The 18,907-nt window shown below is 35.2% G+C and overlaps 1 protein-coding gene across 5 annotated transcripts in view; it reads right to left on the reverse strand.

The window, feature by feature from the left end:
* LOC136029215 (kinesin-like protein KIF26B) overlaps window positions 1–18,907 on the reverse strand; it is a 262,695-nt gene that overhangs the window by 73,369 nt on the left and 170,419 nt on the right. Inside the window, exon 1 of one of the 5 annotated variants that reach the window (XM_065707419.1) lies at window positions 16,502–16,725. The exons of the other annotated variants lie outside the window; for them this stretch is intronic. Within the exon in view, the coding sequence (XP_065563491.1) occupies window positions 16,502–16,503 (2 nt within the window). The 5' untranslated portion in view covers window positions 16,504–16,725. Of the gene's footprint in view, window positions 1–16,501; window positions 16,726–18,907 lie in introns of those variants that run through there. 5 annotated transcript variants of the gene reach the window in all.

Below are 18,907 nucleotides of genomic sequence, written 5' to 3' on the forward strand. Positions count from 1 at the left end.
TGAAAGGGGCTGTCCCCTCTCAACGCTTTGCTTCTTACGCTAAAGTTTTTCTTGCTTTAGAAAGTAGAGTTGTGAGAGAGTCAAACTTCAGAATGAAGAGGGAGGCGTTGAGGAGGGGACAGACCCCGAATAAAGTGCTGGAGCTACGCCCCAGCCAGCAATAAGATAACAGTGAGAATTCTTAAACATAGATGATCAAACATACATTAAAGTATTTAAACAGAATCTTAGTGTGACAACTTAGCCTATTGTCATTTGTCACCTTACATTTTAGCAATTAGATGAAGAGATAATAAATAGTAAGAATTATAAAATTTGAGGGGTTAAAATAACGGTGAGCAAAGTAAATCGCCAAAGTCAAAGGTAGGAGGAAGAACCCTTCTAGATCGTTTTAAAGGAAAACCATTAATGTTTGAAACCGTCAAAGTTGCTAGGCAAATGGTACTGGCTTCAGTGGCACCAATTCACGAAAATACAAGGAGGGAGGCAAATTATTTTTCTATATCTAGGGCAGGGGCAACTTTGTCGTTTTCTTCAGTAAAAATATATTTAAAAAATGTTATTTTGCAATGAAAATATACATATTTTTTTTAATTTAGGGAGGGGCAAAGAATCTAGGTAAATAAGCACCTTCTTTCCCACACCTCCCAGTTGGTACCTCTGACTAGCTTTAGTTTTAAGGGTCGTCAAATATTCCGCACATTGCTTTTTTATGTTTACTGTATCACTTGGATATTTAAGCGTGGCGTAGTGCTAGCTTATGGTAAAAGCAAGTAGCAACCATTAAAATTGGGATAATCTGTAGAATTTCAATCAAAACTGTTGATTTAAGCCTTGAATTGACAAGAACGTGAAGGAACAATGACGAGAGAGTGTGCCAAAGTTAACACGTCAAGCTCATTATTTATCAGCTTATCTTCTGATAATTCCTCCTGTCAAATGAAATGGGCGCGTCTTTCCCGTCTCATAGTTTCTCAGTTGTGCAGTTAGCAATTTTTGATTCTAAATCAGGAGTTATGGCAGTGAGCACATCAGAAAATACGGGGAAATTTGTTATTTCTGGACCATCTAAATGAGTGGGGAATACATTTCTCATTTATGAATGAGTTTAATATATTGAATCCAGATGTAAGCCATAGCGTGAGCACGTTTAATAATTTCAAAATAAATCTACTGGAATTATTTGTGAAGCTATTGACGTCTGACGAAAGATGGCTAATGTTTCGATAATTTTTCTACTTGTTTGGTTTTTTTTCGTTGTTGTTTTAGTGTATGTGTGTTAAAACTTGGAAAACGATATTCTCCGAATTTCAATATGGGTAACAGTAAAAAGGAAAAAAAAAAAAGAAAAAATAAGTCAAAACCATATTTTTTTTTGTTCTTCAAGTGAAAGGTATATAATTTCTTTAGTTGAAGGACATATTTAACTGTAAAAAATATTTTTAGAAAATCAAATGTGCACTTTTTTCAAATAAAAATAATTCTCCTATCCTGGTATTGGTGTCCACAAGGGGAGGGGCAAGTCTAGGCTTGCCTCTCCTATTTTGTATATAACCAAAAATAACCAAAAAAGGCAACCTTTTTTAATGACAAAAAATAATACCGCGATGTTTTTTTAAGTCTCCACCCCTGGGAATTCTTGCAGCCCTCTACCCTCCTTGAAAAATTGGGTGATTTCCTTCTACTTGTATGTTTTTCTTGATCATACGAAATTTCCTGAAATAAAAATTCCGCTAAGAAACAACTTGTTCTGTTAATTTCGTACATTTTTTGTAACAAGAATAAATGCTAGTTTTAGCAGAGACCTACCCATAAACATTTTTTTAAAAATCTTTTTTCGGACTAAAAAAGCCATTTATAAGTTCTCACACTTTTTAGGGGGGGGGGCTGACAAAATCATTCAAGCCTCGGGTCACAAAAGCACACTTCCTCCATATATTTTTTTTTCCAAAAAAAAAGTACATCAATGTACCAAGGACAAAAAGTGAAATTCTTGCCCTCTGTGTGTTTAAGCAAAACGATGGTTACGTCTCTGCATAATGCCACGGTATGAACGAAAAAAAAAATCTTTTATTGGCCAAAGATCAGACTTCCCTGCTACAGTGGTTAATACATGGTTAAATTTATTGATTTAATAAAATATTATATATTTTAAATAAATACTTAATATTATCCAACTTGACACATTTTACGGTTGAAATATTTTCTCCTGTTACATCTTCCAGGCATTTAGCAAGTTCGATAGATTCACATTCTAGCTTGTACAATTATTCAATTGCAGCCATGGCAAGCTCACTTTAAATTTCAGCTCAAGTCTCCCTTTCTTCTGACAAAAAAGAATCAGTTTTTCTGCTTCATTTCATATTTTATGCTTACTCAGACAAGAATAGAGGCCTTTCACTTGCTATTCATAGCCTCCAGTAGTGTGTTGACAACCGAAATGATGGAACGAAAACAAGAAGCACAGAGACAGGTTATAATGCTCATTAATGAGATAGGACAAAGGTCTTTCCCTCAATGTTCAGCTGCACAATATTTTGACATCGGAACGGAAATCTTAAAATTGCGTTGTTAAGCCTTGAAAAGTAAGAAAAAACTCAAAGTTTATTCAAAAGTTAAAAATTTAGATGTGTTAAATATGAGATGCCCGCTTTCAACTATTTAATGGTTATTATGTTGATTTTTATCGTCTTTTTTTTGGTACTGGACAATCATTTAAGGATGTGACTTCATTCAAGTACATTTTTGCTGTGATGTAATTCTTCGTTCTTTGGAGTATATGATTCTACCGCTTTTATGATAATTTTCTTTTATGTATACTGTTATATAAAATTATCTGTCGGTTAAAGGCTGTTTTTTTTACGTTGTAGTCAAATAATTTAAATTTTGCAGTTTTTTCTCTCTGCTTAAAAAAAAATTAAAACAGGCTATGGTGAAAACAAATTAGTAAGTGTGAGGGTGTCCCAAAACAATAGAGCCCTGCTATAACTCGCTCTCTCGCTCTCTCTCTCTCTCGCTCTCTCTCTCTCTCCATCTCTCTCTATCTATCTGTCCCTCTCTCTTCCCATCCCCTCTCTCTCTCCCTCCCACACGATTACATCCTTGTCTACTTACAAAAAAAAACTTATAATCAATAGGTCAATGAGCAATATAAGTAGAGAATTATAATTGACTAGAGCTGTTTCTGCATGACATAAGACGGGAAGGTACTTAATATCATATGGCGTAACTCCGTATCCTGACCAAATGTGGAGGAAATATGGACAATTTAAACGGAAGAGAACGTTGATACAATGATGTTTATCATATGGCAGGGAAAAACCTGATCTGTCTTACAACGTATTTAAAATATATTAAATAATATTTTATTGTAATAACAATTAAATAATTAATGACTGAGATCCAAAAACAACTTTCACATGTTGAAGGCACTTTAGGGAACATAACGCAAGGTAATCTGTGAGAATTGGAGGCAAAGACGGCTCTTTCGCTGGTGCCAATGTGTCTGTTCTGACACTGGGAGAAGTTCAAAGAATCGGTGAACGAAAACCAAGAAATATTTATTGGCATCAGAATACTTAATGCAATAAGATATATACATTTTTACATGCATTCCCATTGATGCGAAACGTGGCTGTTACATCAAAAACGATATATATCTGCTAATACATCCTTTCCAATATTTTTCTTATATACCTTCTATTACAGGAAAACTATCACAACTTGTCTTACATTTTTCCGGGGACATTGTGTTATAATTGAAAAACAAAGACATTAGAAATCGTTGGAAATCCCGCTAGGTCTGGGCTCATTCTGGAATTGCTGGTTTCCCCAGATATTGAAGTATTCCTTGTTTTGTCTTGTGTCAAATTAATGTCAACTCGATGACTTTGTACCTTTAGAAAAGGAGGCAGGCTACTTATAAAGTGATCACACAAAGTAGTTGATCAGAGGATCCATTTTTAAACCACTGATGGAAGTATTTATTATAATTTGTACCCCTAGCCATGGGGCCTTTCGAGGGGGAATAAGAATATTGTGGTTTCAAATGTATTTATTGGTGAATAATAATAAACTCTCTCTCTCTCTCAATGATCAGTTGCCAAGGACACAAAGTTTTAGTTTTCAGAGTGGGTAGAAGGGGTTTGTTCTCTTGAGTTAATCACGATTCCAGTATACAAAAAGGGAATAAAAATGAATCCCATAGAACCCTTTCAAGCTTTTTATGAGGGGAGAGAAGGCTAAAGCCGTGTGTTCATTATGCATTTTCCAGTTTAAGTCACCCGTTTTTTTTTTGCTTCTTCTGACAGTTTCACTCTCCATTGGTTCTTTTTAAGTCTCAAAGTGTAAATCAGGTGCATTTCAAGTTACTTTTTTCAGGAAAGGTCAAACCCGTTTTCACTCGGGCGGCTTTGCCACAAAAGACCACAATGAAGCCCAGGCTTAAGCCATCTATGGACAATTCCAGGGATGGCTCGGGCACCAGGCATCCCGCCAACATTTACAAAATATCCGATAATAATTGTATAACGCAAGCTTCAAAGTAATAACTGTTGGTCTTCCAGGTGGGAACGAAGTTGGATAACATTCTTTTCTATTCATAATTACAGAAAATTTTTCGCAGTATCAGCTACAAGTTGCATTGTAAAATGAAATTTAATATGGCCCAAAAGTTGATGACGAGGCCACTCTTCAAATAACGAAAATGCGAACGAATACGTTCACCAGAATAGTTTCAAAAGAGGTTGCAGCTAGCTAATAAGGCGACCTTAAAGTGATAAAAAGGTCCATGCGGGCAGGTCCTCGAAAAGTATCTTTAGTACTGATCCATTAGTACCGATACTAATGGGTACCCAGTACCCATTCGGTTGAGTTTTGCATTCTTTGATGGGATTTTTATTTGTTAGCTATCATAGGACCACTAAAGAAACTATCTCGTTAGCGTCAAGAGCAACACCCCTCATATACGTAATGATTTTTATTGGTTTAAGTTTTGATGTTGCTCCTTACTTTCAGTTGAAAAAACTTGTATTTTTATTTAATCAAAAGCTGATATTCAACCTTGAAGACTTGCTCAGTGCTTTTGTCACCATACTGGATTTTGTTGGGAGCTTGCGCTAGACAACATAGGATTTTTTTTTTCCGTTTCTCCTCTTTTCGAATAGTGTTTTTATAGTTCTCTCGCAAGTTCTAATTGATTAGTCTAGTTTTTCTTGTTGATAAAGGGTTCTAGACAAATACTTGGGCTTTTATCAGAAATAATAATTTGTCAGTATTTTTTTTTTCACTGTCCTTGATTGAGAGTTTTGCCCCCTATTATATATTTTCATTTAATTTTAATATAAATGAAAAGGCAGTGTCATCTAATTGTTTATTATTTTTTATTAATCCTAATTTCTGTTAACTCTAGTTTGATTTCTTCCTAATAAATTTTTGTTCGTTTTCAGTTTAACTTCTTATATCAGTATATTTCTGCTCGTTTTGAATTTTAATATCTGTCTTTAATTTTTTGCTAGGAAACAACTTAAGAAATTCTCTGCAATTGTCGTTGCAACGGTGTTTGGTAGCCGTTCAATCAATTAATGACTAACTGTTGACTAATTGACTAATTAATTGACTAATTAATTGACTAATTAGTGACTAATTGTTGTCTAGAGAACTCTTGTTTCTCGCTTACCTTTGTGTCAGATCTCCTACAGATAAACCGTATATCAGGGTATGTTTCTCAAGGCTGCATGCGCTTTAGTGAAAACTTGCATACTAGAGCACAGCAAATGGCTCATTATAGGCTACTTACAGATGTCTTGAGCCATTTTAAAAGAATAGTGGAATTTCCTTTTTCAGTTAAATTATAGAAAAGTTTATCTGGAGGTAGGATATTATTGAATGGGATGTAGTGCTATATTTCATTTTTGCGTCCTATAGTTCTAATGTTTGAAGGGCATTGTAAGCATGAGGGTATTTACATCTTTTCGGTACATATAGGGTAATATTAATAGATAAGATACGTTATGAAAAGATGAGTCATTTTATTCAAAAAATTGCAATATTTTGAATGCATTTTGGCTTTTGTCGAGGAGTAGATGATTACCATCGTCACAATTTCTCTGTGGCACTTTTGGTTGTAACTATAACTTTTAGCTTCTGTTTATTCATGTTTAGACTAATGCCACCTTTAATTTTTTGGTTATTTTTGATGATTTGAAACACCAATTAGAAAGAAAAGCACAAAAATTATTTTATCTGTAGGAAGTGGCATCAACTCACAACAATGTGTGAGAGGGTTCAAAATGTATTTTTTAAAAGTCTAGGAGGATCAATTTTGATGTTTTTTCGATTTTTTCAATAAAAATAATAAACGAGACATGTTTCAATAGAAATATTCAAGAATTTTTTCTTCAAATCCAAAGGGGGCAAAAAGGGCCCCCCCCCCATAGTCACCCCTTATTCAGCGGAGACTCTAGGTTGTTTTTACTATAACAGTGTTTTTTTTTTGTATTTTTCTCCTTATTAAGAGAAACTTTTCGGAAGTTTTCAGTTTACCTAGATATATCTGAGTACTAGTACGTGCTTGTAGAACACATACAGAAGCACATAAAAGGTAAGCATATAGGGAAACGGACCATTCTTTCTCAGCTAAGAAGCATTTCCTGTCACCTACTTGAAGCTTAGGAGAAGTGCCAAAGCTTGTTATGTAGTAGAGAAACAATGCCAACAAAACACTAATCTAGATCAAAGATATTATGATAAGCCGATGAATAAGTAAGCGCTGTGAAAGCCTGATCCTTTTGATATACAGGGAATTCTTGCAGCTGAAAGTAATCAACAGTGTTTGCATTATAAGGCTCATGTTTTACTGTTTTATGATGATATTGAAGCATCTTACATTTTATATTCACTGCAACCAGAGAATAAAAACTTTTAGGGGCAATTTTTCATAAAAAAACACAATTATAGGAAAAAATCTCTCCTGCTTTTTATGCAGATCTGAACCTTAGAGCCGCATGGGCCGTAAAATTCTTCTCCTTCTAAAAAACTATATCTAAGAAAACAATCCTATCCATATATTTGAGGGATTGTCCATTCTCTACCTCTTAGTGTACATTGCGAAACACTATTTTTGGTGCAAATAATTTTTAAATATGGACAGCCCTACAAATATTTTAGTGAAATAAGTATTTACAAAAGTTGAAAAAATAAAACAGTTGTCCTTAATTCAATGTTCCTCACAATTGGCAACAGCGGAATCGATTACGCTTTTATGCTTAATTAGTATACTTATATTTAATTAATGTTAAGTATACTTATACTTAATTACTATACTTAATTTCATACTTAATTATGCCTACGCTTTAATACTTAAAGCAAGGGCCGAAAATCATGCGAGCATCTTCATTCCAAAATTTGGCTGATAAATAATTAAAATTAAAGCCAGAACACATTGGGTGTCTTTCAGATGATCATAGTTCCTGGAAAGAGGTTTCAAATAACCAAGTGGACAAATAATGCACACCATACTGGGGTGGAGAAGGAGGGTGAGCAGATGCGTTAGCCTCGGTTAGAGTGGCGACAATTTTTCATCGGTAGTAGCAGTAATATAAGTTTCATACATTTGCTACTGTACTTCCCATATATTTCCAGTAACTTCCCTTCTTAGATATTCATTCTTCACTTCCATAAATGCATCTAAAGTTTTGGATTAGTACCTTACTAATTCAGCCTGCTATCTGTTCTAAGATCAAGGAACTTTAATTTATTTTTTTTCTTTTAGGTAATTACTGCTTCCAAGCAATCGAAACCATAATTATTTGTCATTAACCCTCAGTTCTTACGGAACAAATCAAGTAATTATCGAAATTGAACATAATTTAGTCTGAAACTTCTCAGCCATATAATCTGATGCGATAAGAAATGTTACATTTCCCAGTACTATATTGGAAATTGAGGTTGGACGTGGTAGACAATGAATCGTTTTCTACTTTTTGAAAAAATGCTGCTGATTGATAAATGAACATAGCCTGGGAACGTCCTTTAGCGTTCAACAACCGGATAATTTCCTCAATTATTTGAACTAAAATGTCATCACTGATTCGGAACGAATTTAAGCTGACATTATCAAACAAAAAATATTTAATAATTTTTTAGGTAGAGAGGGGGGATAATTCGAGATAGACCTAACTTATATGACCAAAAATAGGGATTTATAAAAAAATCATAAGATGTTATAGAAACAAGTGGTAAAATCATAAAATTTTGCAGTCCAAGGCCAGATGTGGCCTTCTGTGTATGTCCATGTCAACAGACGATCCTTGTTTTATTTTTTAGGGCATTTGTTTAGAGAATTATAAGTTTATCTTTATACCTGGACAGATATTCTGGCTATATGCTGTCCTGCGTCGACAGATTTTTTTTTTCTTTTTTTTATGATGAGAGATGGCTGTTTAGAGATTGTATAGTGTTTCGTCTTTTTTTTTCTTCTTCTTTTTTTTGCGTATTTCTTTGATTTTGAATGAATAGTTATCATTTATTTGTTGTAGTTTTGCTGCTGAACAGGGATATTTTAGGTTCCTAAATTGAGCAGTATATTATTGATTGTAAGTGCAATTTTAGTAATTTTTATTTGATGAAATAAACGCATACCTACATATATTACTTTCGTCTTGGAAGCCACAAAATAGCTAAATTCTGAAAATTATGCAGAAATCAAGGAGAATGGATTGATCGAGCGCAGCCAGATCAATGAGAATATAAAACGGACTCGTTTAAAAATTTTCGTCTACTTATGTCCTGCTGTCATTACTTTCTATCGGAAAGAAGAAGTCAAATTAATGTTGATAATAGCAATCCAGCATGAAATTGCTTTTTATGCTGATTTTGCATAAAATCAGCATAAAACTTAAACAAACAGAAATCATTCCATATGATTGTCCACTCCTCAGTCCATCCCTCTTCATGCTAAAGTTTTTTAGTAATTTCAAAAATGCATTTAATTAATTCTAATTGAACTGTGTCTAATATCCTGTGTTTCATGAGTTGTTCTTAAAGAATTGAGACAAAAAGTAAAACTTCAGCGTAAAGAGCGAGCTATTGAATAGGGAGCAGCCCCTCATATATGGAATAATTTATGCTGGTTTGAGTTATAATGTTGCTCCTTACTTTCAGTTAAAAAAAACTTTTTTTGTTTAATTTCTGATCGTTTTTTAAATCATGTTGGGAAATCCGGCTCCTCCTCCGTGAAAAATTCCCTCCCCTACAGAAAATTCTACCATGTAAAATTTCTCATGCGTAAAATACCTCCCCCCCCCATGAAAATTCTCCCGTAACTAAAAATAAATACTAAACGTAAATAATGAGCACTTTAATAACTTGTGGTCTTTTCCCCAGGTGCTTAGGAGGGAAATTTTATCTCCAAAGGCGCAGTTATTGGACCTTTCAACTATGTTGAACAAAAAGGCTATCTCAAAATTTCGGTCGGACGACCCTGCGGGAAGTGGGCATGAGAGGGAGATAGTTGCCCTCCAGGATTTTTGGTCACTTAAAAGGCTACTAGAACTTTTAATTTCAGGACTCAAGGACCATTGGTTCCTCACGATAGTCCCAAGGGAAAAAAACAACAACAAATAAAAATGCATCCCTTCTGGCAAAAAAATTTGCAAAATTCCGCATTTTCACAGGTGGGAGCTTGAAACTTTTGTAATAGGGTTCTCTGATACGCTGAATCTGATGGTGCTTTTTTCTTTTAAGATTCCTTGTATTTTTGGTAGTATTTTCCCCCTTTTCGAAAATCAGGCAAATTGTCTCAGACTCGTAGATTTTGATTAAACTCCTTACTTTCAATTGAAAAAAACTTGCTGTTTATTATTTGTTATATTTATCAGCCGTTGAACATGCAGAAACTTAAATTGAACATACAAATCAAGCTTGAAACGAACAAAAATTACTACAAACAAGAGTTTGGGTATCGCCTACTTCTGTCACTGTAAAAGTCTAAAACCTACTGCGTATTCAATTTAAGTTTCACGCGTTTTAAGATTTATTTATTCGTTTATATTGGTATCTACTGTATATTTGTCTGCATTGATTGTTTATTTAGTTTTTGTTCGTTTTGGTTTTCATTTATCCTTCAATAGCAAAAAATATTTTTTTAAACCTTAATTCGCATATTCAATTCAAGCATTACTCGCTTTAAGATTTATTTATTCATTTATATTATTACTTGTTTTATATTTTTTACTATGATTTTTTATTTAATTTCTATTCGTTTTGGGTTTCATTTATTCTTTAATAGTAATTTCTGGTCGTTTTGAGTTAGATATGATACTCAACTACTAGTTGAGTAACTATCTACTAGTTAGATACGATAATCCCAGGAATTTTGTAGCGAGGGTTTTGGAAATTTTGCTAGAGGGTTGTCTCATATGCTGAGTTTGATGGTGCTATTTTTATCATATTTAAGCAAGGTTCCTCAGACTTAAAACTGTCGATCAAACAGTTCGTGGTACCGAACTGTAGTAAGGAGTGACCAGGCTCAGTAGTAACCCACATTCTAAAAAAAGGAATTTTGACACCATTAGATACATAAAAAAAATCGGATTTCTATGCTGATTCTAATTATTAAGTTTCATCAAGTATAGTCTTACTCATCAAAACTTACGAGCCTGAGAAAATTTGACTTATTTTTGGAAAAGGGGGACACACTTCCATAAAATCTTAATATGTCCCAGTAGCATAAGTTATAGCCCTTTCCCGGGCTCTGGGGGGATGCTTTGAGCCCGAAGTTTTCGATATCTGATTGTTGAACTACTTCAAACACACTAGCAATTTCAAAATTTTGGTCGGACGTATTTGGGAAAAAAGGGTGTGTGTGTGGGGGGGGGGATGCACTCCGATACCTTTTGACTCTTAAAAAAAGGTAACTAAAACTTTAAATTTCCAATCAAATGAGCCATTTCTGAAGGTTATACGACCTCTCCTTAAATATAAACCTTATATACCCTGGGGCATAACTTAAAATACCTGTTCCTTCGCTCTGGGGGTTTTTATCAACCAAAAGTTTAAGTTTTTTTTATCAAGTGATTGCACCATTTCTGATAAAATGCCTATCTCAACATTTTTATCGGATGGGTTTGGGGGACGGCGTGGGGAGGGGGGGGGGGGCAAATGGCCTTTCAATATCTTTTGACTTTTTAAAAGCAAACTAGAATTATCGATTTTCAATCAAATGAGCCCTCTCTGAAGTTTATACGAACATCCCTTCAATAAGAACCACAACCACATATGCCCCCAGGGCACAACTTACAAAGCCTGTCCCCGGGCCCTGGAAGTTGTGTCGACCCTGGAGTTTTGATATCTAATGTTTGAACTATTTTTAACATAATAGTCATCTGCAAATTTTTATCAAATTGATTTGGGAAAAAAAGGCGTGGGGGAGGGGCTAGCTGCCCTTTGATCTCTTTTGACTTTGAAAAAGTGAACTAGAAGTATCCCTTCAATAAGAACCATATTTACCCCCAGGGTATAGCTTATAACACCTGCCCACGAGCCCTGGGGGCTGTGTCGACACAATATTTTTTGTTATCTGACCTTTAAACTATTTTGACAAAATGGCTGTCTAAAATTTTTATCTAAAGCATTTGAGGAAAAAGGGACTTAGGAGGGGGGAAGGCTAACTACCCCCCAATCACTTTTGACTCTTAAAAACTAAACTAGAATTTTCCCTTTTCGATCAAATGAGTCCTCTATGAAGTTGATATGAGCATCCCTTCCATAAGATCCATATATGCCCCCAGGAAATAACTTACAACGCCTGCCCCCACGCCCTGGGGGGTTAGGTCGACACCAGAAATTTTGTTATCTAGCCTTTTAACCATTTTTAACAATATGGCAATCTAAAAAATTTTACCTGATACATTTGGAGGAAAAGGGTGTGGAGGGGGGGAGCTATTTGCCCTCCAATCCCTTTTGATTCTTAAAAAGTGAACTAGAAGTTTAACCTTCCAAAAATTAGAGCCCTTTCTGAAGTTTAAACGAGCATCCCTTCCATAAGAACCATATATACCCCCTGGGCTTAACTTACAACGCCTGCCGCCGGTCCTAGGGGGTTTGTGTCAACAAAGAAAATTTCGCTACCTGACCCTTGAATTGTTTTTAACAAATTGGCTAACTCAAATTTATATCTGATGGATTTGAGAGAAAAGGCGTGGGGGGGGAGGCTAGCTGCCTTCCGTCCACTTTTGACTCTTAAGAAGTGAACTACAGCGTTCAATTTCCAATCAAATGAGCCCTCTCTGAAGTTTATACGTGCATCCCTTCCATAGGAACCATATATGCCCCCAGCACATAAATTACAACGCCTGCCTCCGGGCTATGGGGGCTTTGTCGACATTGGAGTTTTTTTTATCTGACTTGAACTATTCTCAACAAAATGTGCATGTCAAAATTTCTATCTGATACAGTTGGGGAAAAGGGCAGGAGGCCCTCCGATCAGTTCTGACTCTTAAATAGTGAACTAGACTTTCCAATTTCCAATCAAATGAGCCCTCTCTGTAGTTTGTACGAGCATCCCTTCCATAACACCCTTATATGCCCCCAGGGCATGACTTACAACGCCTACCCCCGGGCCCGGGGCGGTTGTGTCGACATCAGAGTTTTGTTATCAGACCTTTGAATTATTTTTTACAAGATATCTATCTCAAAATTTTATCTGATGCATTTGAGGGAAAATTTCCGATAGAAGGAGGAAACATACAATCACATCATCAGATTCAGCGCATTAGAGAACCCTATTCTAGAGGTTTCAAGCTCCTATTTGCAAAAATGTGGAATTTTATTTTTTTTTTTTTTTTTGCTAGAAGAAATATCACGGATGAGCGTTTATTGTTGTTTTTTTTTGTTTTTTTTTTAAAGGATGATCGTATTGACCCAGTGATTCTAGAATATCACAAGAGGGCTCTTTCTCACGGAAATTAAAAGTTCTAGTGCCCTTCTTAAGTGACTAAGAGAAGTGGAGGCGACTACCCCACCCCCACTCATTTTTCCCGAAGTCCCCGGATAAAAATTTTGAGATGGTAATTTTGTTCAGCATAGTTGAAAAATCTAATAACTGGGTATTTGAGGACGACTTGATCCCCCATAGTCTCCGGGGGAAGGGCTACAAGTTGTGAACTTTGCCCATTTTTTTGCATATATTATTGGTTATTGGGAAATATAAAGGCGTTTTAGGGGATTTTTTTGGTGGTAGGGGAGTCAGGGGAGGGTGTTACACGGGAGGATCTTTCCATGGAGAAATTTATTATGGGGGGAGAGAATTTTTATGAAGGGGCGCTGGATTTTCCAGAATTATTTAAAAAACAATGATAAAATAAAATAAAATAAAAAACAAGTTTTTTCAACTGAAAACAAGGAGCAACATTAAAACTTAAAACAACCAGAAATTATTATGTATATGAGGGGTTCTGTCCCCTCCTTAATACCTCGCTCTTTACGCTAAAGTATTTTTATTAATTTTTAAAGAACTATTTATTCTAATTAAATGGCCTTTGGGATCCAGGGGTTGTTCTTAAAGAATTGGAACAAAGTTCGAACTTTAGTGTAAAAAGCGAGGTATTGACGTGGGGACGAACCCCCTCATATACGTAATGAAAATATAAGAATATAGAAGTTCGTTACGTAAGTTAATTTGTAAGTTACGTATATTTATTACTAATAAGAACATTCGTAAATAAAATTAAAAGTTCTAGTGGCTTTTTTAAGTTTATTGAGTTTCAATGCATTTATACATAATATAATCAAGGTTACGAGGGCACCCGCTGAAAATTTTCAAAGGGGGAAGGCAGACACCAGAATAGCAGTAGTGGGTTGGGGGGTACTGGAATAATTCTTAGGATATATTTATTATGAATAAGTTTAAATAACTTACTTTAAAAGCAAAATGAAACTAAACTCGGCAATTTTTTTACTGCAACTGACTATATTTGTTGCATTCTAATATGCTTTCCGAAAAAAAGTAGTAAAATTTTACCACAGAGACCATAGGGCTCAGAGGGGTTGTAATCGCTCTCACAAGTTGACTATTTTTTGTTAATTTTAATTGTTAACGTTACTCTTTACATTTATCAGAATAAAGCTTTTTTTTACTTGATCTGATCAAAGCGCCAAAAAACGTACCGTCAGAATAAAAGTTGATGGTAAGCAAAAAGGATGGGGAAAGTACAATGTTTCTGACTGTGAGCACACACATATGAAGCACTAAGGGTACTAACCCCCGTCCTCTTGCACAAATTTTATCTCAAAATAAGTTATTTAAATATAAAACGGAAAATATGAGATTTTGGTTTTACACGCGAATTTTGGATTCGCAAACTCGCAAATTAAAACTTTCCATCTTACTGTCCACAGTCTCAACCAGAACTAGACCTCCGTTGCCTGTGCAACGGGAAGTGTTGCAGCAACTGTGCCCTGTTCCTTCAGAGGACATTTTTCTAATGCGGCTTCGATTGTTATCTTGAAGCATCTTTGATATGGTTTTATTTCGAGCTCCTACTAAACTGAGTTTGGTAAAATGTTTAGCTGGTCCAGAAATAAACGAGAAACATCAATAAAAGTTCTATATGAGTTCATAATTATTTTATCTCTAAAACGTTTACTTCCGAAACTAGGGCCGTCTTAACTTGACGCCAATTCGAAGTATTATGTTTCGAGACGCACATTTCGGGAATTATTTCCGGGAAATCTGAAAGAGATACGGAAATAACGTCTTATAGTTTTCTGCTTAACTTTTGATGATCTAAGCTAGGAAAATATAAAACAAACCAAATTCACCAAAAAATTTAAATTGCCCCGAGGGCATGACAAAACTTCCAAATAGAAAAACCCACAGAAGGAATTTTATTTCGGAGAAACTATTGTAAGCTCCAGTTGTTAGGAGATCGAGACCTGTCGAACCGCGTTGGAAAAAAAAATTCTAGCTGGTCCAGAACAGAAGTTACCTCTAGAACGTCGAAACTTCGGAAATTATTTCTTAGAGAACGAAGCAACTTGGTATATAGAACACTTCACTTCTTCTTGCATACTTTTCATAGCACTACTCGATAAAAATATAAGAAACATCAAAATCGAAAATTTGAGAAAATTCCAAAAAAAATCGGAACGAGATGGACTTTTCCGGAATTATTTCCGGGAAATCTGTAAGAGCAACGGAATTTTGTGCTCCGGTTCTCGAAGAGACAAATGAAAGTTCTACATGAGTTCAGCATAACTGTATTTCTAACAAGTTTATTTCCGAAGCTAGGGTCGTCTTAACTTGACGCCAAACATCGAACGCAGAGTTTTCTAAGAAAAAAACGGTTTTATTCTTTTTTATGGAAAACTGTTAGAAATTTTAGGAACTTCTCTGGAACTTTTTTACTCTGTTTCACGTTTCCCTTCCCTCTGAAAAGTCTCAAATTTTTAACTCTTACCACTTCGCAGCTACAGGTCGCTGATCACGGTGAAAAAAAAAAAAAAAAAACTACGAAAGCAGTAGTGTTGCTCCGCAACACAATTATAGAGTTATGAAGAACGTTAAGAGGAAGAAAGGTCATTTAAACAAGCTTGAACAAACTATATTTTCTTAAAAAATATTTAAGTGCCAAGCATATGAAAAAGTAAAATTCCAGTGGTTTTTAGGGTTCACTTTTTCTCTATAGTAATTGACTTGATTTGTTTGTGTATACAGACATATTTTAATGTTATTGAAGGTACAAAAGAGGTCTTTTGCAGTGTTTTATTGATATCGATGCATATTAGGAGGGAGATCATTTTTTTTTTTTTTTCGCTTATATTAGTTTGACATTTCACTTTTCGTTTTGAACTTTTCTTTATACTAAAAACCAACATCAAATACAGTTTCGTCTTTATTATCAGGGATTGACATGAATTATGACGAAAAGGGGCATAGCAAAGTTTCTAGAGGTTCATTCCTCCGAGGGCATGGGCATGACCTAATTTATCCTATTCCATTGAAAGATTTTGAACATTAGTTCCCAAGCTATTCTCTTCCAAGACAGGCGCGTCCACAACTGGGGTACCTTTGAGACTATTTTTCCCAAAACCTTATGATTTTCCAATATTTTTTTTCCGATAATATTCCCATACAATTCACTTACCCTTTGAAGCTCTGTTCCCTCCTTTTAAAGATCTATCACCCTCCGAAACGAATTCCACCGTATGCCAGGGGCGTAATTTGCTATGGGACAGGGGACAACTTTCCCTTCCAGACCCCAGTTTCCCCCCATCTAAAATTTAGTTTCTTCTAAAATCTTGTCAAAACTAAGATAAGCCTGCATAATTCAAGCATCCACAGAAACGGGTCAGTTTTCTTTAGAATATCTTCGCATTTGTGGTACTATATGACCCCAGGGTTTTGACAAAATTACGCCACTGCCGTACGGGCCCGATTTCACGTATAATTCCTTTAGGTAAGCATAACCTGCAAACACCTTGATGCTGAGAACATACTCACATGAGGCAATCATTAAATTTCGTTTATCCTTAGAATGTTTCAAATATTTTTCTTCTCTTTTATTTCCATCCAACCTTCATGAGATGAAATGAACAACTGGAAATGCTCTCTAGAAAGAGCTTCGCCATTGATTCGACAATGGACGAAATGTCTGAGTCCCACATTTAGGACGTAAAAATATGCCGTATGATCCTTATCGTGAGTCTTGGATCAGGAAAGGACTCGAACAGACTGTTTATAATTGAAATTAAATAAAAAAAAACTAATTTTTTTAGCTGAAAGTAAGGAGCGACATTAAAACTTAAAACGAACAGAAATTACTCCGTATATGAAATGGGTTGTCCCCTCCACAATCCCTCGCTCTTTACGCTAAAGCTTTTAATTGTTTTAAAAAGTAGAATTGTGGCAAAAAGTCAAACTTTAGCGTAAAGAGCGAGGGATTGTGGAGGGGACAACCTATTTCATATACGGAGTAATTTCTTTTCGTTTTAAATTAATGCATGTTTGGTCTTGGCTCTCCGCACATAAATTATTAAAATGAAATTTGCATATTAATTCCTTTTTTGGCTAAATGGCTTTCTCTTAGTTTTGATCAGATGATTTTGAGAAATAAGGGGTGAGGAAGGAGGCCTAGTTGCCCTGTAATTTTTCGGTTACTTAAAAAGGCAACTAGAACTTTTAATTTTAACGAACGTTTTTATTAGTAAAAAATATGCGTAACTTAAGAATTAACTTACGTAACAAACTTTCATAACCTTATATTTTTATTATGTATACGAGGGGGTTTGTACCCTCGTTAATACCTCGCTCTTTACACTAAATCGTAAGTTTTGTCCCAATTCTTTAAGAATGACCCCTGAATCAGAAAGGCCGTAGAATAAATAGTTGAAATTACTAAAAATACTTTAGCATAAAGAGCAAGGTATTTATCTCCTCCTAAATACCTCGCTCTTTATGCTAAAGTATTTTTAGAACCCCTCATATGCGTAATAATCTCTGTTCGTTTTAAGTTTCAATGCTACTTCTTCCTTTCATTTGAAAAAACGTTTTCATGTTTATTTTTCATTGTTTTCTTATAGTAATGCTAGAGAATCCTGCGCCCTTTTCATTGAATTTTTCTTCCCCCATGACAGATTACTCCAAGGAAAGATCCTCCAATATAGCCCCCTCTCCTCAGCCCCACCCCCAAATAAAATAAAATTCCCCTGAAAACGTCTGTACACTTCCCAATAACCATTACTATATGTAAACACTGGTCAAAGTTTGTAACTTGAAGCCCCTCCCCCAGGGATTGTGGGGGAGTAAGTCATCCCCAAAGACATAGTTATTATGGTTTTCAACTATGCTGAACAAAATGGCTATCTCAAAATTTTGATCCGTTGACTTTGGGAAAACAATGAGCGTGGGAGGGGGCCTAGATGCCCTCCAAATTTTTTGCTCACTTAAAAAGGGCACTAGAACTTTTCATTTCCGTTAGAATGAGCCCTCTTGCGACATTCTAGGACCACTTGGTCGATACGATGACCCCTGGGAAAAAAACAAAAAAACAAAAAAACAAACAAATAAACACGCACCCGTGATTTGTCTTCTGGCAAAAAATACAAAATTCCACATTTTTGTAGATAGGAGCTTGAAACTTCTACAGTAGGGTTCTCTGATCCGCTGAATCTGATGGTGTCATTTTTGTTAAGATCCTACGACTTTTAGGGGGTGTTTCCCCCTATTTTCATAAATAAGGCAAATTTTCTCAGGCTCGTAACTGTTGATGGGTAGGACTAAACTTGATGAAACTTATATATTTAAAATCAGCATTAAAATGCGATTCTTTTGATGTAGCTATTGATATCAAAATTCAATTCTTTAGAGTTTTGGTTACTATTGAGCTGGGTCGCTCCTTACTACAGTTCGTTACCACGAACTGTTTGATAATACTTGTAGCATAATATAGCATTGATATTGATATTACTTATAGCATTGATATTACTGATACTCAGTAATATTCACCTACACAACCGTGGCAAATCCGCAAATGGATGTGATATATTCATTGTTTTTATGGTTAGGTAATTTTATTCAAATTGTTTATTTTATTAGCTGTAATGTATGATTCTGTACAATGTTTACATTAAAAATCAAGAATATAAAATCATCTAAGACACAAAGGTGTACTCATAAAAACACTTCTTGAATGACTCAGACGGGGTTAGAATCAACTTTGGGTTGTAGCTTTACCACTAGTGAAGTTGACCGGAAAAAAAAAACACACTAAGCCGCAAGCCTAATCCGAATAACCAATAGACAAACAAAGGTGTAGATTAATATCTTGCAGTGAATTTTTAAAGGGACTTGGGTGTTTTCCCCCGGCACCCTTGACACCAATTAACAACAAGAAAAAAAATGCAAATT

Source organism: Artemia franciscana, chromosome 7 (assembly GCF_032884065.1).
Source record: "Artemia franciscana chromosome 7, ASM3288406v1, whole genome shotgun sequence".
NCBI classification, from domain to species: Eukaryota; Metazoa; Arthropoda; class Branchiopoda; order Anostraca; family Artemiidae; genus Artemia; species Artemia franciscana.